The sequence below is a fragment of the Meriones unguiculatus genome, chromosome 5 (assembly GCF_030254825.1).
Source record: "Meriones unguiculatus strain TT.TT164.6M chromosome 5, Bangor_MerUng_6.1, whole genome shotgun sequence".
Classification (NCBI taxonomy): Eukaryota; Metazoa; Chordata; class Mammalia; order Rodentia; family Muridae; genus Meriones; species Meriones unguiculatus.
The window spans coordinates 115,750,731-115,777,925 of NC_083353.1; the positions used below are offsets into that span (position 1 = coordinate 115,750,731).

At 48.1% G+C, this 27,195-nt stretch overlaps 1 protein-coding gene and 1 long non-coding RNA gene across 7 annotated transcripts in view; one reads left to right on the forward strand and one right to left on the reverse strand.

Moving 5' to 3' along the window:
* The window catches only part of Kcna6 (potassium voltage-gated channel subfamily A member 6), a 31,617-nt gene extending 16,078 nt beyond the window's left edge, over positions 1–15,539 (reverse strand). Inside the window, exon 1 of one of the 2 annotated variants that reach the window (XM_060384243.1) lies at positions 12,180–15,539. In XM_060384243.1, the coding sequence (XP_060240226.1) occupies positions 13,204–14,790 (1,587 nt within the window). In that variant the 5' untranslated portion in view covers positions 14,791–15,539 and the 3' untranslated portion in view covers positions 12,180–13,203. Of the gene's footprint in view, positions 1–10,120 lie in introns of both variants that reach the window. The other variant, XM_021631746.2, reaches the window with a different exon arrangement.
* LOC132654298 (uncharacterized) lies at positions 1–27,195 on the forward strand. 5 transcript variants are annotated; one of them, XR_009591969.1, is made up of 4 exons: positions 1–143; positions 17,633–17,765; positions 18,813–18,960; positions 26,556–27,195. It is a non-coding gene; the product is annotated as an uncharacterized LOC132654298 (long non-coding RNA). The 5 variants fall into 5 exon arrangements; XR_009591966.1 differs by having other exon boundaries at positions 17,637–17,765; XR_009591970.1 differs by having other exon boundaries at positions 17,637–17,765; positions 18,887–18,960; positions 26,556–27,194.

Here is a 27,195-nt window from a genome sequence, read left to right on the forward strand (position 1 = left end):
TTAACAATATCACCCAGAATTCTGCAAGAGACTTGTACTTATCACAGTTTCACAGAAGAGGAAAACTCAAAGAAGCTCCTAAGTCTCCCTGTCACACAGCTGCCAGGATATGGGTGGCAGCGCCTGGTACTTATTTGTTCAAGGTATGCACGCTTCATTCTCTTCCTGCACTGTCAGGAGGCATCAGTGTCAGGATGGCATCCTCACCCAGCATGGTCCCCGGGGGGGGGGGGGAGATGACATGCTGCACACCAGCAAATGTGTCAGATTGGGAGTCTAAACGCAGGTAGGACTCTCTCTCAAGAGTCCCCACTCCAAAGCATAAACTTCAAAACATGTCCCCCTCGATTCCCCAGTGGGAGAAAAGAAGCTCAGATCTGTTTGGAAATAGCTGGCATTTCCTTTGGTTCCAAAGATCATGAATATAATAGCCAGTTCTGTACCCTGGTTCTATTGACTGCATATTGTTTTGCAAGTTTGCCTACCCCGGGGCAAATTTTTAAAATTTTTCTGTGGGCCCATTTTCAGTAAAACTTATTTTCAATAGGAAAATGATTCTATTCTACACCAATGTTTCACACACATACACACACACACACACACAAACACACACACACACTTTGTTCTAGTCTGTTTTCTATTGCTGCGATAAACACCATAACCAAAAGCAACTTGGGGAGGAAAGGGTTCATTTCACTTTACAGCTTACAGTCACTATGAAGGGAAGTCAGGGCAGGACCTCAAGGCAGGAACCTGAAGGCAGACAAGGAAGCACAAAGCATGAAGGAGTGTTGCTTACATACTTGCTCCCATGGCTCACTCAGCCTGCTTTCTTATACAATCACTTGCTCAGGGATGGCACTGCCTGCCCCTCATGAGCTGGGCCCTTCCACATCAAATGTCAATCATGACTTGTCTACCAACCAATCTGATGGAATTATTTTCCAAATTGAGGCTCCCTCTTCCTGGGCTCTAGATTCTGTCAAGTTAACAAAAATCAGCCAACACATACCTAATGGGAAGATGAGGCAGACACACGCTGAATCAAGGCTCATGGTGAATGTTCTTTTACATCAACCCGATCTAACTTCTTCTGCCCTACTGCAAGAGGCAAATATTCGGAAGAGAAAAGTAGGGCCTTTTGGCTTCTGGCTTTTAGGAATTAAAGATGTCCCTGAGGAGAGACAACTTATGACATGTCAGTTCCTCTCAGAATCCTAAGGCTTTAACACTGAATGTCTCTGGACTCACTGTCCTTTTTAATTCCAGGCATGAATCGTTTTAATGAGAGTATAGGTAAAGCTGGGAAATGAGGAGAGCCTTTACCACCCTCCTGAGGCAGTTACACTGGGACAGTTTCAACCCTGATGCCATTTAACTTCTGAGCAACAAAATTCAAAACAGGAGGTTTCACCAGAAAGCATCAGTGAGAAAAGTCCAAAAGACGAAAGACTCATATTAGGCTCATGGTTTCAGAAAGCTCGGTCTTGTGGCTGCTTGACCTCATACACTGGGACAGAAAGAATTGTAATGCCCAGAAATTCCTTTACCTCGTGGTAGACAGGAAGCAAACAGAGAGAACTGGACTGAGAGATACCTTGTAACCTGGAATGTTAAATACTCTATCATCCCAGTCAGATATGCTTTCAAACATGTCCTCCACCTAGGCCCCACCTCCTCACATTCACACTCCCTGCTGAGGGAGGAGGAGCCTACTAGGCAAGTGAGAAGCCAGGGATTAGCGTGATGACATCCCACAGAGAACAGGACAGGCCGGCACCAACTGCCAACCCTCATCCACACACTCTCGCTTCTGAGTCCCTGTTCTTAATCTCTGTCTTCCCTGGCAATAAGAGCGTAGTGGTAGTGTCTCATTCCCTGACTTCTTGCCAGTGGAAGGTAATCCTCAAAGCTGAAAAATGAAACCAAGCACTGTTTTGTTGGCGGCGGTGGCGGTGTTGGCGGTGATTCGGTTTGGTTTCATTTGTGCTATAGTGTGCAGTATCTTTGTTGTTGTTGTTTAGGTGTGTGTGTGGGGGGGTGTGTGTGTACACATTTAGACCAGAGGTCAATCAGGTAATCAGGTATCTTTCTCAGTCACTCTTTACCTCATTTTTTGAAACAGGGTCTCTCAGTGAGCATGGAGCTTCACTGATTCCCCCAAGATAGTGAGCCTGCAAACTATGGGGATCCTCTTTGCTGCCCCCAGTGCTGGGATCTCAGGATCTGCTGCTGTACTGCGTCTTTTCTAATGTGGGTGCTGGGGACCGAATTCAGATCCTCATACTGAGTAGCAAGCACTTTACGAGCTGAGCAATCTCCCCAGGCAGCCCTGGTCTTGTCTGTTTACTCATTTGCTTTATTTTGCTTTGGTTTTGAGGCAGAGTCTTATGTAGTGAAGGCTGAACTTAAGTTCCTGTGGAGATAAGGATGACTTTGTATCTCTGATCCTCCAGCTCTTAGAGTTTGCATCTTCAAGATCCCTGAAAGCCAAAGTGCTAAAGCTTCAGCTCTGGTGCTAATGGGAAGCAGTGAAACCTTTTAAGACCTGGTTGGGAGCTTCAGCGACTCCCACACAGTTAGAAAGCAGAGCACAGTGGCCAGCAGAGCAGAGGACTTTCAAAAGAAAGAAACCAAAACTCCAGACCTGAGTATAACGTTTCTTGAAGCTATGTCACATCTGGCCCATAAACAAGAAGTGACAATTTAGGACCACTGATAAGGAGTAGCCTGTGGGACAGACAGACACCCAACAGTGGCTCTTTGGAATTTCCCAAAACATCAAGTACCAGAAGGATGGATACACCTGGGGAAAGTGAATGAATGAGTGAGTAGATAAATTTAACACTCACCCACATTCAAGGGAGTGTTCCAGGCTCCTGGTGGTACGCACAGGTGGGCTCATGGGTAAACACACTTGCTGCCATGGGGCTTAGACAACAGCCTTCTCTAGGTAGCACAAACTTTCTTCTCTATCTTCCCAGACTTTTCTTTTTTCTTTTCAGCAATTACCTTAAAGCAGCTCAGAGCCTGTCTGATTTATGGTTCAGCCACCACGGCTTCTAGAAGCTGTGTTTTTCCTGGCCCCTAGTCCTGTGGTTTCTAAAAAGAGATTTGTAACTCAACAAGGACACTCCCCTCTTCCTTCCTACCCTGACAGCAACAGAGCACAGGAAAGCAACTAGAAGCCACTGTTTCTGGCTCTTGGGGCTCCAGCAGATCATGGCCTTCCTAGATAAGATGCCAACCTTCTGCATTCTCGCCTTCATCCCCCAAACATAGTCATCTCTAGAAAGCTCTCATTTTCTTGATTTCCAATCTCTGACCATTTCTTTCACCATAGCCACTAAATTTAGCAGAAAACCCAAACTTCAAAGGTTAAAGAAACTCTCAGTAGGTAAGAGTGGAATCCCAGTGCATGGCTGCTGAAGCCAGTGCTCTTAAGTTTCCTTGCTCAGTGCTGAATATGGCTGGTCCTCCTATCTATCACTTCCTTAGCAGAGAAGGTGACTGTCAGGTGGGGGTTCTTTCCAGGCCTTCTGGAAAGGTAGAATGGGAAGATAAAATTCAAAATAACTTCATTATGTTCCTATGGAGCACTCTGCCAAAGAGTATGGTTGGGTAGGAAATGAACTTCTGTTTAAGTTCCTATAATCCTTCAGCTTCTGTTTTTTTATAGAAAGGTTCTGGGATCTGATGACAAATGGGGATCCTAGAATCAGCTCTGAACCCAGTGCCTTGCAGTCTCAAAATTTAACCCCTTTGATTCTGTGCCTCAGTTTCCTCTTTCTTAAGTGAGACATTCACCACCCACTTGCAGCTCTCCCAGCCCATCCATCTGTAACCTTCAGAGTCATTCGTTGTGAAGTTCAGGAAGGGAAAGTAAGAACCCTCGGTCTGGATTTAGTTAGAGACATTTTTTTTTCCTATTATATCCACCCCAGTCTTCCAAGATGCATCCACACATCTCTGTGTATGAGATCACATCCTAGGAAAAAATATTTAAAGAAATTCTGCTGTGACTCCTCTAGGCAAACAGCCTTCTGGTACAACCAAGATCTATAATATATATACATATATATATATATATATATATATATATATATATATGATAGTCCATTGAAGTACTTGCAGTCAGCAGGTACACTGTCTTCCTTTGAGAATGCAGGTGGCCTGCCTGACCCCAAGCCTGCCTCTCACTCAGTGTCATTAAGGGCCCCTCAGCTAGTCAGAGCTGGCTACACCCTGGGCCTCAACAATGCTACCTTGAGGCTCAGTGATACTAGCTTCTTTGTTTTGCAGATGTCAAAACTAAATCTTGGTGAGGGTAAATGAGGTGCAGGCCCAAGTTCAACTTCAAAGGCAAACAACCATACAGCTCTTAATTCAAAAGCAGAAGGTCCGTCATATTCCCGTGCTCTAGGCTGATCCCTCATGAGACATTTTGGGAATGAAGGAAGTGAGTTGGGAGTGGACAGAACATCCTGGGCTGTGTGTGACCCCCCCCGCCCCCCGCCAAGGAGAGCTAAAGTTCCCAAACAGAGACAAGGAAGTGGGAAGCCAGTTTATTGCTGCTGCAGAACCCCCTGTGTCCTCTATCTTAAAGGAGGGCAGAGAAGCTGGAGCATGTCTTAGAGATGGATGCTAAAGGCTGCCGATCCCCAGAGTGGAGCATGCACAGGGCAGCATGAGGGTGACTGGGGAACCAGTGAGCGGTGACAACAGCGATGGCAGCAGCAAGGGACTCAATAGAAAGAAGTTCCATATAGAAGACACATTACAGAGATGTAGGTATTGGGGGAAGCAGGTGGGTGTGGTAGATGCAGGTACTGGTCTCACAGCTGCGGGGGCAGCTGCGGTGGTAGATACAGACACAGATGCAGGTGCATACACACACACATGCGGTCACAGCGCGGGCACAGGCGCAGATTCAGGTGCTTGTTTAGATAAAGGAGCAGATGAAGCAGGCACAGACACGAATGCAGAGAGACACAGACAGAGGTGCAGCGGCGGATGCAGAAACCGGTGCAGATGGATGCAGACAGATAGGCAGTATCGGGTGCAGACAGACACGGATGCAGGAAAGGGCAGACAGAATTGCAGTAGCAAACGCAGCCGGAGATGAAGTGGCAGGTGCAGATACAAACGCGGATAGATGCAGATGAAGACACAGGTGCGGCTGCAGGTGCAAACACAGATGCAGGCAGACACCGATGGAGAGGCAGTAGCAGAGGCAGACAGACGCAGAGGCAGGCAGGAACGCAGGCGTCTACGGTGTGGACGCACGCTTACGTGCAGGCGCAGGTGAAGAGGCAGATAGAGGGATCACGCGCTTTCCAAAACCACAGCGGAAAGCATCACACACCTGCAGCTTTCCTCTTAGAGATAAACGGGGGACAAATAACAACCTATTCACAGTCATAAGACCCAGCTGCGCTCTTCTCTCAGTACCAAAACCACGCCGGCATGCATTCTGTCCTGTAACACTGGCCATTATCTATGATAACCACACATCATCTGTGAGCCCTTAACTACGCCATGACCCCTTTTGCCTCAGTTTCTCCTATTCACCAAAGAGGATAATTGCCCGCCTAACTATCTTATCAACATAATCCATTTTTGATTTTTTTTTCATTATTTCATTTTATGTGTTTGGGGCGACTTGTCTGCATGTATGTTCGTCCTGTGCACATTCAATGTCTGCAGGAGAGGAGGCTGGCTCCCCTGGAATTGTGAATCACTGCGTGGGTTCTGGGACTCAAACCCAGGTTTTCCAGAAGAACAACCAGTACTCTTAACTTTTGAACCATCTCTCCAGACTCAAAATAGTCAGTCTTTAAACAGAGATCACATATGTTAATTCATTTGGGCCTCAGAACAGCCCTATCAGATCAATGCTATCACCATCCCCCATGTAACAGAAAGGAAAACTGAGCTGTGGGACAGCTGCATACTTGCCTCGTGTCACACAGCTGGGAGGGATTTGAACCAACGCCCCCTGGTTCAAAAGCAGTGGTTCTCAACCTGTGTGACCCCATTTGGGTCATTATAGTGACCCTTTCACACAGCTCACCTGAGACCACAGGAAAACACGAATATTTACATTATGATTCATAACAGTAGCAAAATTACAGTTATGAAGTAGAAACAAAAATAGTTTTATGGTGGGGAGGGTGTCATCACAGCATGAGGAACTGTGGTAAAAGGTCACAGCCTTAGGAAGGATGACAACCACTGCTCTAAAGCCTAATGCCAAAGAGCCCGGACTAGGGTTTCAGAAGCTTGCAAAGGACAAGAAGTGTCAGGGCTCCTTGTGGTAGAGCACCTTCAGCTTCCTGGGGCAAGGGGATAAGACCCCCGCCAGGGTTCTGCCGATGTTTAGCCATGGTTCGCCCCTCCTAAGGGTGAAGAAGACAGCACAACCTCCTGCCCTTCCCAGCCACCTGACGGCCACAGTGTGTGTTCTCTCAAAGCACATCTCTGCTGCCAGGAGCAGGTTTGTCTGTCTCCAGGAGACAGCGGTTGTCCAGCCCCCAGAGAACAGCAAGCATGTCAAAAATAGCAGCGCTAGCAGACTGCGTGGCTGCAATTTCCTTTTGAAATGCCGGCTCTGCTTTCACCAAAAGGCCCAGGTCTGAATGCACTCTGTGCAGCCGGCAGCAGATTGCTCAAGGCTCCAGGATGTTTTCTCAGGGCAGGCATCTGCACAGAGGAGTCTGAAGGACATGTGGAAAGCAAATCCTATAATTGACAGCATGGGTCTGTGGTCTTGACTAAGAGAAATTCCCTATATAGCACCACTGATGAGGTTAGAGTTACATTTAAAAGAAAATTGTCATAAAACTGAGCAAGGATAGGACCCAAAGAGGTCCTAGATGAGCATTAACCCTGAGTTTCTCACTGATGGTCTTTTTTGACCCTTTTATTCTGTGAATGAATCAATATCCTGTAAGGATAACCTTTCAAAGCCTGTGAATGGCCGTCCCCCTCCCCCTGGAGGGTACTATGTAAACAAGGCCATGAGGACAAAGAAGGGACTGAGTCCAGAAGAGCAACTTTCTCCATCTCAGAGTAAAGAAACAAGAAAACATCACAGTCTCCAATCCCATGAGGCCCTCGAGCCCAGAGCTAGAAAGTGACAGCATGAGGAACAGGCTGTCCATTTCTGTTCATATCCCAGTGGCCTGTGTCTGGCAATATGTGTCCTTCCTCCAAAGCCCTGTTCTCCAGGCCTCATTCTGCCAGGAGGTGTCTGCACAGAGGAGTCTTAAAGGGACATGGGCAGTGAATCCTACAGTTGAATGCATGAATTCTCTTCCTCCCGTAAGTGACCTCGACACATCAGAGGGGAAACACACTTCCCTTCCTCAGGCAGTAACACACAGTCAAGACCAATCAGAGTTAGACAGCAGTTCCAGCCAGACGGTCCAGGGAGCGTGACATCTCCTGGGAATCATTCTTGGCATTTACAGAGACGCAAGGTGAGAGAGAGTGCCGCATTGCAAAGCCTGGGTCAGAGGAGAGAGGAGCTGCATGCGGAAGATAAGCAGATAGGCAGTGGGAGGATCAGGATCGGAGGTGTTGTGTAGAGGGAAAAGCCCAGTGGGAGAGAAGGACAGGGCCCCGAGGGCACGGGCATCCAAAGGCAGACCAGGCTGATCTCTAGCAGACAATAGGAAAAGTACGATTAGCGCCAGCCACCTTAGTTTAACCAAAGCCTAGAGGATGCCAGCTCCTGTCACACGGGGATATTCACACATGACCTCAGGGAAGAGTGGAAGAGGTTGAAGGATGACTAAACTGAGCTCTTGATGCTTACAGATGCAAGGATTTGGCATTCTGGGAACCTTGTGGGGTGCTCTGTTCTGGAACAATGCGTAAACTCCTCGAGCAAGCCCTTGGTCCCTGCTCCTGTATAGCATGAGGCTTGCAGTGCTGCTCAACCAAAGAACCGCCATGAAAGACCAAGCATGAATAAAGCTCATGAGAGCTTGACGGTCAAAATCAAACACCACAGCACACACTCACACCCCCCCACATGCCGCATACACACTGCAAGCATACATATTCCACACACATACACAACACACACACATACACAACACACACACTTACACAACACACACATCCACAAACTACCACACAACCCCCTACACCGCACACACATGTATAGAACACACACACCACACCCCCTCCCTCCTCCACATGCATACTCCCCAGAGATCCACACACACCACACACATACACACACACACACACACACCACAGAGACTGTATACACATGTATACACATCACACACCACCCACATTACATACACACTGACAGAGACTACACACTCTCACACCCCCCCACACCACACACCCACACACATCCATACAAACATGCCACAGACACACAGACATCCCCCCGATACCTCCTCACACAAACATTCTACACACGCACTACACACACGACACATACACCTCACAGAGACTACACACACAGCACACCACACAGAGACCCCACACACAACATATACAGACACACCACAAACACTACACATGCACCTCACAAAGACAACACACACTAGGCATGGCACATACTACACACAACACATACACATACCAAATGCACATCCCCACCCTCACACCACCGACACACACACACATATAACCCACAGAGCCCTCATAGACACCACACACACACACACAACAAACACATACCACACACAATACACACAACACACACATCACATACACACTATACGCACACCACACATACCAGTCATACGCCATAAACACAAACAAACACACACACACACACACACACACACACACCGGACACATGGACTCACAGACACACACACAGAGACACACCACCTCTTGGTATTTTGTGACAGCTGCAAAGAGCAGCTACAGGATAACGCTGAAGTGTCTGTGTGGCAGGAGAAAGAACTGTCACTCTGATCCACCCTTCCAATTTCCCAGGTCATGAGAAGACCTGGGTTACCAGACTCATATCGCCTTCACCCAAGTCATATGACTAGCAACATGTCTGTTTTAGAACAGTTGTGTCACCCTCAAAAGTTCTCTGGGACTAGTTTAATAGCCGGGGCTGATCCCTGTGTGTCCTCACAGCCACCATCAAGATATCTTGATGTAGACAGGGCTTCCCCCTAGGCTCCAGGGCAGGACCAGTCCACCTTTGCCTGTGGACTAGCCAGTGAATCTCCGTCTTTCACCTCAAGAAGTGCTCTACCCTGCTGGGAATGGTGCCTTTTCTTCCTGAGCACTCGAGGGGGCAGCCAGAGACTGAGTAAGCCTTCATGCGAGTGCAGAGGGGTTATCAGATCTGCCTTGAGTGAAGGCTTCCTCCAGGCTCATCCAATTTTCTCTGTTTTACCATTTTTACAGTTGCTTTGATTTCAGCCTCTCTGCAAAGCTTCTAAGGTTGGAGAACCTGATTTGGACACACACTCCAATGCTAAATGACTGAGTATCTGACACACACACACACACACACACACACACACATATCTCTATTTCTATCTGTATTTCTGTCTCTTGCCACATTCTTTCCTCCTGCCACCTTGCTTCTTTTATCCTATCATTTTGTGTTCAAGAAACTTCCAGAAGACATTTTACTAACCAAATAGAATCTCATCTTATTGTTTAAGTGCGGCCCCTCCAGGAACGGAAAGTCTGCAAGGGAAATATGGTACTGTGAGGTGCCAGGGAAACAGAGGACCTTCTTAGTGTGATCCTGGGTCACAGCTGTAGTCCAAAGTATGGTCCCCACAGTAATGCTGAAGAGGTTCCCAAAAGCCAGAAAAAAAAAAGGGGGGGAGACAGGAAGGTAGAGAGATCTCTCTTGGAAGGAAGATGCAGTTTAAATGGGTGGAGGGATAATCAGGGGAGAAAAAAACAAAACTACGAAGCAGAAAGGAAAAGACTGCAGAGAAGAAGAGTTGGGGAAAAATCTGGTGTAAAGTGAGAAAGAAAGGAGGGGTCAGCAACAGATGAAGGCAGACAGAACCACACCGCAGGAAAGATGAACAATAAAGCCTTGCTTCCCCAGACACTGAGCCTTCCTTCCCCTTCCCAACCCTGTCAAGAGAAAATACCTCTGCTGGGGACCTACCTCCGACGCAAGGAAGGCCAGCTGTCCCTTGCTCCTCTGGGATGTCAGGCAGGAGGAGAGTCCTCATCCCAAGCAGAAACTGGCAGTCCCAGGGAGTCCTCTGGGAGCCCCCAGTGGCTTACGTCAGTTGTTAGGATGGCTCGGACCCCACCTTCTTGGGGTGATGCTATTCCAGCCGCCGAGGCAGCACACGGTACACGTTCTCTTGATTCCGGCGTTACAGTCTCCACGTGGAGGCTCGGAAGCAGGGAGGGGTCACTGGGCAAAATTCTCCGCAAAAACTAGATTGAGTCACCACCTCTCAGTTTCTGGCTGACGTCTTAAGAACCACCTTTGCAGTTCTTGCCAGGAGCAATGCTGCTCCCTGGGAGGGAGAAATTCCATTCTTCTTGCTCTCTCTTAGGGCTGGGAAGAGCCTGCATCTGAGATGAGAATGCCATGATGCCTCAGACTGGTATCATCTATGTCCTCACAGCCCAGTCTGGCTGCTGGAGAGGGGTGGCATTCTGTACCCTCTCTGGGGTCTCCTTTTGAAAAACCTCAACATTGCTGTTGGCTTAATTAGGCAGTTTTTATGCATTCAAGTTTCTGAAGGCTTGGGGGTAAGGTGTGGCAGCTTCAGGGATCAGATAGAGAACTAGGAAAAAGGTACAGGCAGGAGGTGTTGAGACTCTACTTCCTCCACATTTCAAATGTCCTGAGTCCTTGTCTTACCAATGCCTAAACCAATAGATGGGAGGTGTTCCCATTTAAAGAGCTGGGATAAGTAGTCTCTTCTCCTTTGATACTCAGATCAGTAGAGAGAATAGTCTGGAAGGTTGCTACAGCAACCAGAGTCCCTAGAAAGCCTGGCTCTCCACAAACCTTTTACTCTCAGGCATGCTCTGACTTGAAAAGGCAACGTTTGCATAAGGACAAGGACAGGGATGAAGGTGATGATATATACACACACACAGAGGTACATGCTCACAAGTTCCCACATTCACCCTCAGCTGGCGGCATCCCTTTGGCCACTGGGGTGGGCTCAGGAGTAACAGAAAAGGTTAGAAACAAAAGGTACTTTCTTACTGGCCTTGGAATAGGTGTCTGAGTCTTAAACATCTCTGTCTTTTACTGTGCTGCAAGCTTGGACAGATCAAGCTCCCAGGAAAGGTGACCTCTGGTCACCAAGTCCACCTCAAGAATACATTCCATTCTGAAGGGTAAGAGAAAGGATGGAGGCTGAGCCCAAGGGGTCATAGAGAGACTTAGAAAGCTGATGGTCTACAATGGCCTCGTCTTAGGCTTTGGATCTCTGGGGAAAGGCTTTGCCTTTGGGAGACAGGAGAGCGGGGTAATGAACTAAAACTCAAAACCGTGACTACAGTTCACACATTTGCATAGCATCTTCCACACCTTCCTGGGTGAGTTATTGATATTCCCCATGAGGTAGGGAGGGGAAGACATTAATATTCTCATTTAATGGGTGGGGAAACTGAGGCACAAAGAAGGACTATGACACCAAAGCTACCCTGTAAAGCCATGGCAAAAAAACCCAGATTGTGACCTGTCACTGGAACCATGGTGCCTGTCAAGCCAACCCTCAAGGTCAGTCCCTCATAAGCTGCTCTTCAAGAAAATCTTTTGGAAAAGCATTCTCTTTGAAGAGTCTTAAAGCATCAATATAAAATTTAAACAAAAAAACATGGTAACAGTCCCTTGAGTTTCAGAAACTGCACCCATGAGAGCTGAGAACAGTATATCACAGTTTATCAAAGGCAAAACTGAATGGCAATGTTACTGGGGAAGAGGGCAGTGGGCAGCTGGGAAGGGTGGCAGTGGTTTCACAACGGGAGAAGATGGCTTTGTCCAAGTGGGAACCACCGAGTTACCTTAGCAGTTAGAGCAGGCCAGATGCAGATCCAAAGGAAGAGCAGCACAGACAAATGTTTGCTTGACACAGCAAAACCCCTTAAGAGACAGGCTGTCAACAAAATGACCATGCCCGTTCCCTGCTCCGAACCAAATGTTGCCGTGGCATGGGAAGAAAGCTACGCTGGCATTCTGTGTGTGAACTAACCTGTCTGCAGGTTACAGCTGAGGTCGATTTATCAAAATTCCTCTGCACTCCTGGGTCAAATTCCCAGGGAGAAGGATGGAGGATGCCTTAGAGAAGAGGTCTGGGCTAATTGGGGAGACTTGGCTGCTGTCTGCAGCAGAGTCCCTCTGCCTGTCCTAGTTGACAGTCACTGCTAAGTGGTACCTAGCTTCAGATATGTGGTCCAGCCAGTCACTTGGCTCTGGCAAGCCTTTTCTCCTTGCTCCATGGTTCCATTTTCCAGTTCCTCTGCACATGAAGGCGCTTGCACAAAAAGAGAAATCTGAGAAGGTGCTTTCCTGGAAGCTCAAGGGAGCCGGGGAATCAGAGTGGGGAGGACGAATTTGGACCACAGCCAGTGGCTCCTGTGCCAGATCACACCTAAAGGAATCAACTGGCCCCTTTGGTCCAGACCTGACTCTCACGTTCTTCAGATAATCCAGTTGGGTAGTATTTTCTCTAATTCCATCCAAATTTAGCCACGAATCTCTTTCAAAGCTGTGTAGCTAACAGCTCTACTAGCCAGAAGATGGACAGGGCACTAAAGCAGCAAGCTGAATTCCTTTCCATTCTCCAGATTCTGCCAGTGACCAAGTGACCAGATGCCAAGGAAGGTGCATGACCCAAAGCAAAGGGACTTGAGTGTAGCTGCTTCCTAGTCTATTGATGTCACCATTCCTAGAGATGTTACGAGACCCAGGCATGAAATTTCAGTCTTGAGGGAAGGTCAGTCAGAAATGTGTGTCTCATCCACGTGACAGATGGGCATGACTGGGTGGCACCGTTGAAATTTGCAAAATGTCACTAAGATGGAGAAACCTTGAGTGCTGCGAGGATCAAGCAACAGTCTACAGTCCAGATATTTGGTCCAGGATGCCGTGTACTGGGTACGAGGGAGGGGGTGGAGGTCCTCTGGAGCTAAGGCGGAGTAGTGAGCATGAGAAGGAAGCCTGAGAGGTGGCTTGCTCAGAGCTCCCGTTTTTCTACAAGGCCCAGCCCGCATCCGTCAAACCTCGGTAAGCATCCTTTTCTCTGCATACGCTCGATGTGGAGTGGGAAGGTAGCTAGGCCGCCGCTCTCGCGATGCCTCGGAAAAGTCAGGTTTGCCAAGCCCATTGTCCGTGGCCTTCAGGTCTGGTGTAGGCTGTCCACAAGTGACGTGAGTGTACTGGCCTTGCTCCTCTTGCTCCGTCTCTCGGTGGTAGAAGTAGTTGAAATTGGAGACAATGACCGGTACTGGTAACGCAATGGTGAGGACCCCAGCAATGGCGCACAGTGAACCCACGATCTTGCCCCCCACCGTCATGGGGTACATATCCCCATAACCTACCGTGGTCATTGTAACCACAGCCCACCAGAAGGCATCTGGGATGCTGGGGAAGAGCGAGTCATCATCATCCGCCTCTGCGAAGTAGACGGCGCTGGAGAAGAGGATGACTCCGATGAAGAGGAAGAAGATGAGCAGCCCCAGCTCTCGCATGGACGCCTGCAAGGTCTTACCCAGGATCTGCAGCCCCTTGGAGTGGCGGGAGAGCTTGAAGATTCGGAACACCCGGACCAGTCGGATCACCCTGAGGATGGCGAGGGACATGGCCTGCTGCCCATTCTGGCCACTGCCACCACTCACGGACTCCTGACGTTGCACGAGCTCGGTGCCCAGGGTGATGAAGTAGGGGAAGATGGCCACCAGGTCAATGATGTTCATGATGTTGCGAAAGAAGGCCGCCTTGCTGGGACAGGCAGAGAAGCGCACCAGGAGCTCAAAAGTGAACCAGACAATACACAGAGTTTCCACCAGGAAGAAGGGGTCCGTGAAAAAGGAACCCCCTAGAGTACTGAATGAGGATGTTCCTGCGGTCCCCATCCCCCCAGGGGAAATGCCACCAGGAAATGCATAGGAATCCTCCTCCTCCTCCTCTTCCTCGTGGCTCCCCCTGGAGGCTGGGGACATGCGGGTCCCACTACCCTCGTTGCCTCCACCGCGGCCATCTGCCCGGAACTGAGGCAAGGTCTCCAGGCAAAATATGACGATGGAGATGAGGATGACCAACACTGAGACTATGGCGATGCCTCGGGCGGGTCCGGAACTCTCCGGGTACTCGAAGAGGAGCCACACCTGGCGCTGGAAAGGCTGGGAGGGGAGTGGCTTCTCATCCTCGCCACCTTCGGGCAGGCAGCCCTCGTCCTCCCGGAAGGCCGCCAGGGCTTCATCTCCCAACTGATAGAAGCGAATCTCTTCCATGAAGATGTCCAGGGGCACGTTGACTGGCCTGCGCAGGCGTCCCCCGGATTGATAATAGTAGAGGATGGCATCGAAGCTGGGTCGGTTGCGGTCAAAGAAGTACTCGTTCCTCAGAGGGTCAAAGAAGCGGACTCTGCGGCCGGGGTCTCCGAGCAGCGTGTCTGGGAACAGCGACAGGGTGCGCAGCTGCGTCTCGAAGCGCAGCCCGGAGATGTTGATCACCAGGCGCTCGCTACTACAGCAGCCGCCGCCGCCCGCGGCCTCCGGGAACTCTCCCGCATCCTGTTGCTCCCCCTCAGGCCCGCGGACCTCCCCCGGCGCCGCCAGCGTCAGGGATTTCTCCGATCTCATGTCCCCTTGGCGGTGCGCTCCCCGCCACTAGGACGGCGCCCACGACGCGAGCTCCGGAGCCTTGGCACAGACCTCCCAGCTCCGGCTGCGCCCTCCTTTAGGGTGGGGCCCGCGCTCTGACCTGGCGGTTAGGTCGATGGACCCCGCGGCTGGTCCCTCTGCCAGGCTAGGTCTGGGAGGTGGCTCTCGCTCCCAGTAGCCGCGCCTCCTTTCTGGGCTGCCCGGAACCCGCAAACTGTCGCGCGCGTGAAAACTGGTTGCCCGAAAAGACGCGTGGCTTAGCTCCCGATGGTGTCTGAAACCGGGCTGCAGGACCCACGGGGCCGCCCTCCAAACCTGCTAGCTCTCTCCAGGTCCCGCTGAGCTTCTCCAGCCGCACAAGACCCCGGGCTGCGGCTGGTACCGAAGCGCCAGATGCGCCTCCCTCTGGCTCGCCAAACACTCCTGCCCGGGCTCGGCCTCCGCCTCCGCCCTACGTCCACCACCGAACTAGGTCTGGCCAAGGTCGCGATTCTAGCCTCCACCTTCTCCACAGGAGCTGTTCCACGGGCTTAGGAACCGCCCTGGGGCTGCCCCGGTGCCGGAGCGCGGAGACCCACCTCCCCGCCGCTTCAAGCCTTGCCTGCACCCGCAGCAGCAGCAGCAACAGCAGCAGCAGCAGCAGCAGCAGCAACAGCAGCAGGCTCAGCTCTCGGCTCTGCCCTTCCTCCCTAACACACTCTCCAAGTGACGTGGCAAGCCCCGCCTGCTGCCCCCTCCCACCCCACTCTCACATCACACCCCTTACCCAGCCAGGGGCTGCAGCAAGCCTGGATGCTAGGGAAAGATACTGAAGGCTCGCCTCCCCAGGAATCTTTCCCGCGCTCTCCTGGCACGCCTCTTGCTTTTTCACATTCACACGCACGCCCCCGCCCCCACCCCAACCGAGCCGCAGTATCCTAATAACACACCCCCCTCCATCCTCCACAATCATCTCTTCTTTCTTGGCTCTGTTCACCAGGCCGACCTGCGCGGTGCATTTCATCAAAAAGAAATCGCAACCTAGCCCCCAAGACACCCCTCCCCAATAAGCTATACACAGCACCTGACTCCCCTCAAGAGCTGTTTACTGGGAGTTGGGGGGAGGGGCGGAATCCATGTTTCTATATCCACGAAGACACATTCGCCAGTTTCAACGTCTACTGGGAGGAGAAAAATGAAGTATTTTTAAATGTCTTGAGAGCTTTCCATTTAGGCTATGTCCCAGTGTTAATTCCCCTGTAGACTCTCACTTTTGCAACCTGGAAAGGCGGGGCTGAAGCTCTCCTTCCAGGCATAGTGATGGCTTTCCAAGAGGGAAAGCCCTTCCTTTCATGGAGTCCTGGGAGCATCCACCAGCTCCATGAAAAAGAACCAGAACTTCATGGTATCGAAGAGACAAACATGATATACAGGGAATCCTAGCCAGGAATCTTTGCTCCAAGCCTCCCTGAGGGGGCGGGGCGGAGATTCTCTAATTTATACTTATTTATGTCAAGAAAGGGAAGGAAAAGGTAAATGGAAAGGGAGTACATCAAAGTGTCAATTTAAAAATGCAGCTGTGTTCAACGAGCATCGAATAGACACATTTTAGGTGCTTCACCAGAAAGATGGCTTCTCCTCCTAGGCCATGGAGGCTCATTTGGTAGGATTTGGATGGCCAAAATGGGTTGTGAGGGAACCCATGCCTCTTACACCGCCTCTATTTAGAAGGTCAGAAAGGTTTCCCTTCCGTTCTGCCAAAGGCTTTAGAGTGCTTCCTCCCTAGATCACCCGGATGAAGATGAGGAAGGGTGCATCTTCTTGTTTTAGACTGCCACGACCAGGTAGCTTGTCCTTGACTTTCCTGTGACCACAGCGGATTGACTGGCAATGGCCAGCGATTCTGTGCAGCCGCTTGTTTTTGCTTCAGTGGGTTAAGGATTTTAACAGCATGTAGAGACTCTCTCAAGCCACGGGGTGCACGTGTGGGTTCTTAGCCATATGATACACACAGACTGTTTTTAAACCACGGCGGTTTTCACAGCAGGTGCTCCCAGAGCGCTAAGGCAGGGGAGGAAACAGAGCTCCTGGGCCTGGAAGGAGGAAATCAAGTGGAGAGAGGATAAGAGATGCTGACTTCAATGGTCACTGCAACTCTCGCTCTATAGGATCCCTCCCCAGCAACCTCTCCTTTCCTTTTGTTTCACCTGGTCTTCACTCCTTCCCCTCCCCTCACACAGCTCAGTGAAGGGTGAAAGAGAGCAAGTATACTGCATTAACCCAGTCGATAGTTTTTCCATTTACAGGCTATGTAATTAAGCAATTTAGACTTTACACGAAAGTTACTCCATTCAAAGCGGGGGGAAAATAGAATAAAGCAACAGCAAATGCAGTATGGGAGATAGACTCTCACCAGTGTCCTGAGCTCTGCAATTATTTCCCGGGTTGTAAATTGACTTGCCCATGATTCTGTGGGTTTGCTTTCAAATTTTATCATGAAATACTCATTTGCATGTTTCTTGTCCTCATGGCCGCTTTTCCTCCGTTGGTTGTTGATGAGATCAGTAACATGGAAACCAAAGTATGTGACGAAGTTGAACTCTTCTAGAAGGTACATCAGGGCCTGACATGACGGCAAATACCCATTTGAATGCTCCTACGAAACTGTTCCTACAGGCAGAACTCTGATTTGCGGTCACCTTCATGTCAGGTGTAAGGCTAAGCCCCTAGGAAGGTTTCATTGTGCACTGGGAGGCTCCCTTGGGAGGCAGAAGCCATTAGCAAATTCATGAATCAGACTTTTTTAGTTCTTTTGTGAAACAGACTCACCCCCTGTGCCTAGATAGCTCCTCGTCAGTATACGCCAAGGATGGATTTTAAAGAATCACACCTTCAGAAGTGTCATCTCCCTGAAGAAGGAGGGCACGAGGCTTCACCTCCCTCCGCAGACACTGTGTGGCTACTTCCAGTGACAGGTGATTGCGATTCGAGCATTCCTCCACCCTTCCTGCACTCTGATTTCACCCCAGCACAGACCATTTGTTTGTTGAATCTAAAATCAGACGTCTGCAATGACCGCCAAGGTCAGTCATTTATTTAACCAGCCATGGATTGAGCAACTACTGGGTGGCCACCATACTTGTCAGGCGTTAAGCAGCAAACAAAGAATACGTTCCATTCTAGGCAAGAATTCTTACCAGCGCACAATAAAGACATTTGTGCATAGTAAAGAGAGTAAATAGGATGTTATTTCAGGGGTGAACATAGAGGCTAGCACTTTAGAGAGGGTGGTTGACAGAGAAAGATCCCGTTATGGTTCATTTTAATCATCAGTTTAACTGGATTCAGTCGCGGATGAGACACACTTCTGGCCGTGTCTGTGAGAGGATGTTTGCAGAACTTGACTGAGGAGAGAAGAGCTGCCTGGAATGTCGGAAGCAATATCCAATTGTTTGAGGTCCCCCCCCCCACACACACACACAAGCAAGCTGAGCACAAGTATCCATCTCTCTCTTTCTGAAGTAGAGAATGGATCCTGAATCTGCCATGTTAATCATTGGGAGAGAACATGCTAGGCAGACAAGCACAAGAGTAGGTAGGTTGTGGGCATTGAAGACTCATAAAGCTCATTCAAAGAGAAGAGTAAATGAGGTTGAGAGAGAAACAAGGGATATGGTCTTGCAGAGTGAGGTGTTTAGGTTTTGTGAAGCTGATGGTGGTTCCTATGTGGAAGAGATGTTATTTACACAAAGGATGAAATGAGAAAGAAGTCCAGGGACTGTCTCGGTTACGTTCTGTTAGGTGGTGATGAAACCCCATGACCAAGACAGCGTGTAAAAGAAGGCATATAATGAGGGGCTCGCTTATGGTTTCAGAGAACAAGTTCATGGTCTAGCTGAGAGTTTACATCTGGTCTTCAAGAAGGGGGATGGAGTCCGATGTGGACTTTTGACTCCTCAAAGACCGTCCCCAGTGACACTCCTTCTCCAACAAGGTCACACCTCCTAATCCTTCCCAAACAGTTCTGTCAGCTGAGGAGCAAAAAAAACTCAAACACACGAGCCCATCGAGACTTTCCTCATTTAAACCACCACAGGAACAAAGGAAGAAACGAAAATACCAGGAAATGAATGGCATTCTGAAGAAAAGATGACGGTAAATTGGACTAAGGTAAGGAGCTTGAGTGAGTAGAGTAGGGAGAGATTCTGGGAAGGGATGACCTTAGGAGGTGGAACATCAGAAACCGGTCGTCTGTGAAAAATAAGCAAGGAACGGGAGGCCAGGGCTTGGTTGGAGTAATTAGGTGTGTCATTGATAGAGTCAGCTCGACATAGAAGGTGAGGAGCTAAGCCAGTTGATTCGGGCAAGACATTTTTAAACATGTTAAAGTGGAGAGGCAAAGTAAGCAAATGAAGACACCGCGGAGGTAGTGGCTGACTTGGGTCTGGCGCGTAGATGAGAAATATGTGATTTGTAAACGTTTAAATTTAGAAATATCTAAAAAGGAAAAAAATCTACTGCACTAAAATCTTCCAGAAGGAAAGACAGAATATAGACACCTAGACAAACAAGATGGCACATTTAACACAGGACGTGATTGACAATCATTTACGTTCTATTGTGGTTTCATCCTGTATTGAGAGGGGGTTTGATACAACCCAGGCTGGCATTGCCCTCACTGTGAAGCCAAGGATGACACTGAACTCTTCATCCTCCCACATTGACCTCCCAAGATCTGGCATCATGAGTATGAGGGACCACTCCTGGATTTTTTTTTCCATTGTTGTTGTTGTTTTGAGACAGAAGACCACTATGTACCCCAAGCTGGCTGTGAACTCAGTATGTAGGTAACCCACACTGGCCCTGTGCTCTCATCCTCTAGAGCATTAAAATTACAACAGTGCCTGACGTATTTATTTTCTTAGCTTGGCCACACATCAAAAAATGTATTGACCTGGGTCCACAAATGGCAGTTATATTCTATTTTTCTTTTTTACTTCATTTTAACTTTTCTGTGTGTACATGCAAACTTGAGTCTTTGACTTCATCCCAACTGTGAGAACCCTGCAGTTCTTTGCAGGGAAAGAGGAGGGTGGCTGTTCTGAGTAACCTTCTCAGGTGCTGCTTTTTAATGGACAGGGCCCTGTTCCTTCTGAGCGTCACCTGTGTGTGAAGACACTCCCTCCCTTGGATGTATGTTCCAGGCCTGAGCCTCCCACTGTAGAGAACAGAAAGATCAGAGCTGACTAGAAGCAGGGGTGGTAAATCAGAGTCAGGCCCTGTACCCCTTGTCCTACTGTCTCATCTTTAAGCAAGGTTCATGTCTGCACTTAAGCTATGCACCATGAACTATATAAAAGTTGTTCTGACCCAAGGTGGTCATGGCCAACAGGTCCTAGCCTCCCTCTTTTTGTTACCTCTTTCACTACTTTCCCCAAGACTTGGGCCCTTTCTCCTCTCTCTCAACATTTCCATAATTTGTCTGCTGCAGTTGTGAGGGAGAAAGTTTTAGATCCTAGAATACCTGAGGGGAAAGAATGGACAATCATATGATTCTATACTTCACAGACAACTTTTGCTGTTTCATTTTTTAACCTTCCTTCTACACACACACACACACACACACACACACACACACACACACACACTAAAGATAAACCAGATATCCTAAACTTGAGGATGAATTTTCTGCCAGTAGTACCCACTGGTCCCACAAGCTACTTGAATATTACTTCATGGTGTGAATCTTAGCCCTAATGTCCTTTCCTCACTCAGTCAGTGGTTGGAAATGATGTGAATATTTCCTTTCTCCTAAGCTTTCCTGGTGAGCAAGTGCACCAAGGAAAAGCAAATGCAAAGACCTAGCCACTAGCTGAGTACTATTTATAATGAACTGTGAGGTTGAGGTTTTTAATGATGATGAGGAGGGTGCTGCTAGCCAGATGGTAATGTTGATCTTAGGGATGGAGAATCTGCCAGAGAGAATTCAACAGCTCTCACTTGAGTGAAGATATATATTGGGAAAGGAATGCATCAGACATCTGCGCCCTGCAAATCAACAGTCTTCGGGAAGGGTTCTCTGTGCCAAGAAATCCATCCGTAAGAAACCCCTATCTTTCATAGAAGGTCCCAAAGGAGCTTGATAGCATCCTAAGTCGGCAATGAGCTTCTTCCTCCCATTTTCTTGCTGGGACCAGCAGGGGCGCTGGTTTCTGCATCCCTCTAGCTTTTAGGAACATGGGATCTTGTACTCTCTGACTTGCTTGTGACTGGGCAGTACCAGGCCAACAGGCCTAGCCAGTGAGTTATAAGCAGCAGGGGTGGTTGTGGTTTCTGAACCGAAATATTTAATTATTAGTGGAAAAATCCCCCAAGAGCATTCTTTCCTCCAGCCACAATGGCCGGCACTGCAAGGAACTGTGGGTGGGCTGCTCTGCCAAAATGCATTCCACAGTGAGGGGACATGAAACTAGACAACACCTCATGACCCCAGACAAAGCAACAGTAGTCTGGGAGAGAGAGAACCTCGATTGTTCCAAGCCTCCCATGTTCAGGGCTGCTGTGTTGCCTTTGCATAATTGAGTCTATCCAAGTTGATTCAGAAGTAAGTGCCTAGGGGTGGAAAGCTGCTATAGCTAAATATTAACAATTAGGCAGGCTGCATCACAGGCAGGATGATGGCCAGTGGGGTCGGGGGGAGGGGGCGGTGAGGGAATCTTATTAAATGGTGTTGCTGGAAATACATGTCACAAGAGGCAAAATATTTGAAAAAAAAAAAAACTGTAGCAATTTAGAAGGCAGATAAAACGTGCCTATCTAGGAAGAGGTTCAAAAACAAACTGTTAATAACATATGGTGGCTACCATTGGCTCGGGGCAAGACTGTAGTGAGCCAAACTGATGAGCTCAGGAAAGAGCTGGCTGCTCAGTAAGATGAGAAAGGGAGAGAGAGAACAGGTGAGAGTCCAGAAATGTGTAAGAAGCGGGGTGGTTCACGGCACTGACAGAGGTGGCTGCTTCTTGTCATGCTCCCGATGAAATGAGCCAATGCTTAAAGGCCTCTTCATAAGAAAGGCTGGTTAGGCCTCAGGCTTGCTTCCTGGAACGAATGCTCTAAATAAAACAAGGTAAGTTAAAACAAACAGTCATGCAGTTAAGGCTTACGAGTGAGTTGATTGGATCAGATACAGTATCATAGGGAGGAGAAAAGGAAGGAAAGAAAATGAAAGGGAAAAGAGAAAGAATGAAAGACAGACGGACAGACACACATACATACATTCAGAGAGGGAGAGAGAACCTCCCACAGTGAATGGATAGTATCGTATTATGCACTGTTAGGTTTACATGGAGAAGAACCTTACACGCACCACACACTGGGATAGTGGTAAGATAAGAAAGGAAAGCCTACGCCTTCCAGACACTCTGCATCACTCAGCTTAACATCATTTCGACAAGACAGCTGAGCTAAGCAACGTATAAGGAAGAAAGGTTTGTTCAGGGTTGCATTTTCAGAGGATTAAGTCCATGGTCACATGGTCCCATTTCTTGGGGTCTGGAATGGTACAGAACATCATGATGAGAGCATGAAGTTGAGTCCTTTACCCCAAACACTAAGAATGCAAGAAAGAGGAGAGGAATTAAAGGTCCAACATTCTTTTCAGTTTTTTTCTTTTTTTCCTATTTCACTATTTGCTGTGACAAAATGCCTGGCGAAAGGCAGCTTAGGGAGGAAAGGGCTTAGCTGGTTTCCAGCTAAGATCACAGCCCATCACGGTGAGGAGAGCATGGGGCAGGAGTATGAGGCACTGGTCACGTTGTATTCACAGATAGGAAGCGGAGAGAGATGAATTCGGGTACTCTCCTTGCTTTCTCTTCTCTATTCAGTCTAGAACCTCAGCCCAAAAATTGGTGCTGCTCTCATTCGGGCTGGTTCCTTCCTCCTCAGTTAAACCTCTCAAGAAATGCCCTCACAGACACAGCTAGAGGTTTGTTCCCCCGGTGATTCTAAATCCCATCAAACTGAAAATTAAGATTATCCATCACCATATCCCCTATGACCTAACTTCCTCCCATCAGGCTCCCACCTCTAAAAGGTTCCACCATATCCCAGGGGCAACCATGGCTGCTTGGAGAAATTTATGGCTCCAACCATAACATAGTCATTCTACCAGAGGAACTATGACCTGGACTTTTCAAAACTATTCTATTGAGAACCTCCAAGACCCTAAATGTAGATGGTCAATATGCAGACTGAGGAAGCTGTTTATTTCCCCAAGAAAGATGTCACTTTCTTTGTGTGTCAACCATGACCAGGAGGTTAGCAGAGAAGAAAGCCTTCAGAGAGAGCAGTCAAGGGCCAGAGAAGAGTAGGCTGAGGACCCACCAGGCATCTATATGAAACCTCATGATTAACCAATAACTGCTTCTCATCCCCCTTCTCTCCTTCCTCCAAGTAAGAATATTGAAGTTTCCCTGTTGTGAGTGAAGAGACAGCAGGCCTTTGGAGGTCCTGAGACTGAATCAGGAGGCTTTGATGCCTGTAACAGATTCGGCGTTCAGAGCGTGTTACTGTCAAAGAGAGAAACTGCTGCTAACCCATGAGTTTATGGAGGGGTTGCACAAGAGTTAGTGCAATGCCTGTGTGAGCCAAACACTTCATGACCTTGGTGGCCACTTCTGTTGCTTTTGAAAATTTTCTAGCTCTCTGCCTCATGGGCACATGGTATGACATGCTCTTCGTGATGTTGGAAAGACCAAGTTAGACCATGTATCAGATCTGATTCGCATCACTTGGTAGTGGTCAGAGCCCTCACACACATCACCCAAAAGTCTACCACTCGAAGACCTGACAGCCCCATGAGCCTATGACTTAGACTGAAAGAGCAGGACTACAAGAATACCAGGGATGGATACAGAGTCTGAACAATAAATATTCCTCTCATTGTTGCTTCCTTTCTCTCCTACCTTTCTGTAGAGAGTCCTGTGTGTGTTTATATGGGGCTGGTCTGCATTCCTTCTTTTTCCCTGTCAGGTCTCTGACTTAACTGTATCACTGAGGTGGCAGCATCCTAGCATCTCATTCTGATGTCCCATCTGACATCACCAACTGGGTCATGGCTTAGCTAAGCCTCTGAGATATCATGTTTTAAGTTTCTTTTCTCTGTTAACTTTTGAGTAGGTATACAATAGGGGTAGCCATCGCTACTTGCAGGCATTTAAAGAGGTTTTTTTTTCCCCTGTTTTCTACGCACTTTTCTAAAAGCTAGGAGGAAGACATTTTCCCTGGCCTCTTTTTTAAAAATGAGAAAGCAGAAACACAGAGAAGATAATTTCTCAGGGCGCAGGGCATCATCAAATACGACCAACAGTATAGAGCTCATGTCAGAAGTTCTACTCATCACCTCTCAAACTGTATTATATACAATTATAGTGTACATGATGTTGATACATATTTACACACCACCACCACCACCACCACTACCAACAACAACAACTAAACGAGTCTGGAACTCCTATTTACCAAAGAAAGGCCACAATAGATTTTAAACTTTAAAAGATTTCTATTATTCCTCAACACTTTGTTTTGTTTTTGAAACAGTAGTCCAGGCTGGCCTGAAGACAGTACGTAGCCCAAACTCACAGTGATCCTCCTGCCTCAGTCTCCTGAATGCTAAGATTACAGCAGGAGCCATCATCTCCCATCTGTACCTGAACATTACTTAAATCAATAGTTTCCAAATGGATTTAACTATGGAAACCTGTTTGTCACTACCTCACCTTTTCAGAAATGTGTGTCCCAGAAAACATAATTCAAGAATGAGATTGTAAACACCAAGCTCTAGAAGAGGTCATAGTCTTATACAGCAGCACGGTTTCGATGATGCCAAGGCAGGGATTTGAAACGAGGGCATAAATTCCCACAGGTTGGGAGCTACAGTAACTGGAATCTGGATTCATTTATTCCCTCCATATCAGGACTACAAAATCCAGCAGGTTATAAATAGCAAGTGCTTCCGGGGCAAGGTGGGAGAGCAGAGAGAAGCACCCTTCACCTAGCAGGTACTCAGTGAACTGCAGCTGATGAACAGCAGCAAGGGAGAGAAAATGGATGCAGTATCCAAGAGATAGAGGAGTCAGGTGGCCTCTGCAGGGATTGAAAATCAGTGATACAAAGCTTGCCACTGGCACAGGGGAAAAAGAGCAAATTCTCTCTGTGTGTACGTGTGTATGTAGAGGGAAGGGCAGGTGATAAAGAGAAAACAAGCTTAGCAAGGCACAAACATGTAATCATAAATATTGCCCGAATTAGCAGACATGGGGGAAAGAATGTCAGTGGTATTTTCCTGTTTTTCTTTGCACAGTTGTCATGAAGTTTGTTGAGTATGATCCGGAAGAGGACGCTGAAACTTTGATGCAGTTATATTATTCTTTCTACCTATCGTGCCTACTGTTTAATTTGCTAGATGACATAGACAGTTCATTAGTTCTGACAACAAATTAAAGTACTTTATGGTTAGAAATAGAAAGGCCTGAGATATGCTGTGATGGACAGCCTAAGGCAGAAGTTAAATTGCTTTGCACCAAAACAAAGAAAAATTATTTTCTCCCTGTCAGGAACTTGGGGAGGCCTATGCATTGTATAGGAGAGGAAATCAGAGGAGTCTCCTCAAAAAGACAGATGGTCCTCAAAATAGAGTGCAAAGGGTGTCTCAGATTCATTACCTGTAAGGCAGGATCTCAACAGGGATGCAGGATTAGACAGTGATGCCTAAAGGCCACTTTTAGACTGTTCTATTCTCAGCTTGATTCCCCTCCTAGTCTTGGGGGTTGAAAGAGCTGCTTTCACAGAGGAGAAAGTGTGAGTTTTGGCAGCATCCGACAGAAACGACTCCACCAGAACTCTCTCCCATTCTCTCCCTTGGTGCAAACACACCTTCACAGCTGAGGTCCCCTGCTTGTGTCTGATTCCCACAGTGTCTAGTCATGTCACTTGTATAAGCCACTTCACGAAGAGAGGCAGGATCCCTTGTGCAGGGAGTAAGGGTGTCTGCTCAGGAGCTCTATGATGCTGTTTGCCTTTCTCGGAGGCATGGGGTGTGATTTTAGCGTTCTGGTCCCCCTGCATTAGGGATATAATGAAATAGCTGGGGTTAAATAATGCAAAACTCCTGGCCGATAGATGGTAACTTCTCTCTTTTTTTAACTACAGTTTCTAATTCACTCAGAGGAACAAATCATGTTTTATGGACATTTATAAAATATTCATGCCCTCCTCCCCCAGCACTCTCAGTGGTTCAGGAAGCCAGCAAATGGTCTGGTAGAAGGAGGATCTTATTTCCTCCCAGACACCATTTACAGGGGCATCAAGGTTCCTGACAAAGGAAAGGGAGGGGGGCCCTGATGCCAGAACAGACCGAAGAAAAGGTTTCTGGGCCCTCTGCCTGGCCTACAACCATGTCTCAGGACCTCAGGGGCTTTGAACCAGGACAGGAGCAGGGGCAGAGTGCTAGGGTGCTAGGTGGCACCTCTCTGAGGTACTTGCCTCTTATACACTTCTCATTGCAGGTTAAAACACATACAACCCCCCAAGCACCCATACCGTACAGACCCACCTTGTGTTCTGCATTCTCTTCTCTGATACATGTGTGTCGTTTCCAGGGCAACAGCAAAATGGCCAGTACATGGGGAGATAAAGGACAGGTTTTTGAACTGGATATAGCAAGATTGACAGTCCTGTTTCTTCCTTTCTTTCTCCGTTTACCACAGAAGGAGACACATGGATTCTGACCTTCCTTTAAAGGTGTGTCACAGTTCGTGAGAATATTTCATCCTGAGATGGAGATGCTAACAGTGGAGAGAGAGCCTCAGTGGTTATGTTGCCATCTTCTCTGGACTCACTTCTTCTGCATAGGAAAAATCTGGGGCTCAAGGATGAAGACCAGCACAAGTTGAAACCTTAGTTCTATGGCCCAGTGAATAACCTGGGTGTCTGCCCCTGACTTGAGGCTGAAACCATCTCAGAGGGTCCCTGGGCATCTGCTCAGTGATTGACAGAAAGAAACACATTTCTCCCACAAGCAAAAGCAGAGAAACAACTTCACTCTCAAAACCAACCAGGATAAAGAAGGGACATCATGCCCTGCTGTCCACAGAGTCCAAAGCCTGATTCTCAGAGGGGTTCCTGGAGTGACATTAGTCTCCAGTGGCACTGTGACCAGCATAGATGCAGGGAGAGGACACAGATAACTCCAGTTACCCTGGGACCTCCTCCCCTCTTCTCCTTCCATTCCAAAGTATTCCTGTACTGCCCTGCGCTAGCTTTACACTAAGAATTACGGGGCAGGATATTTCTAATTCACTCATCATTAAAAATCTCAAAGTGCTTTGAGTTTCTTGTCTATCTCCA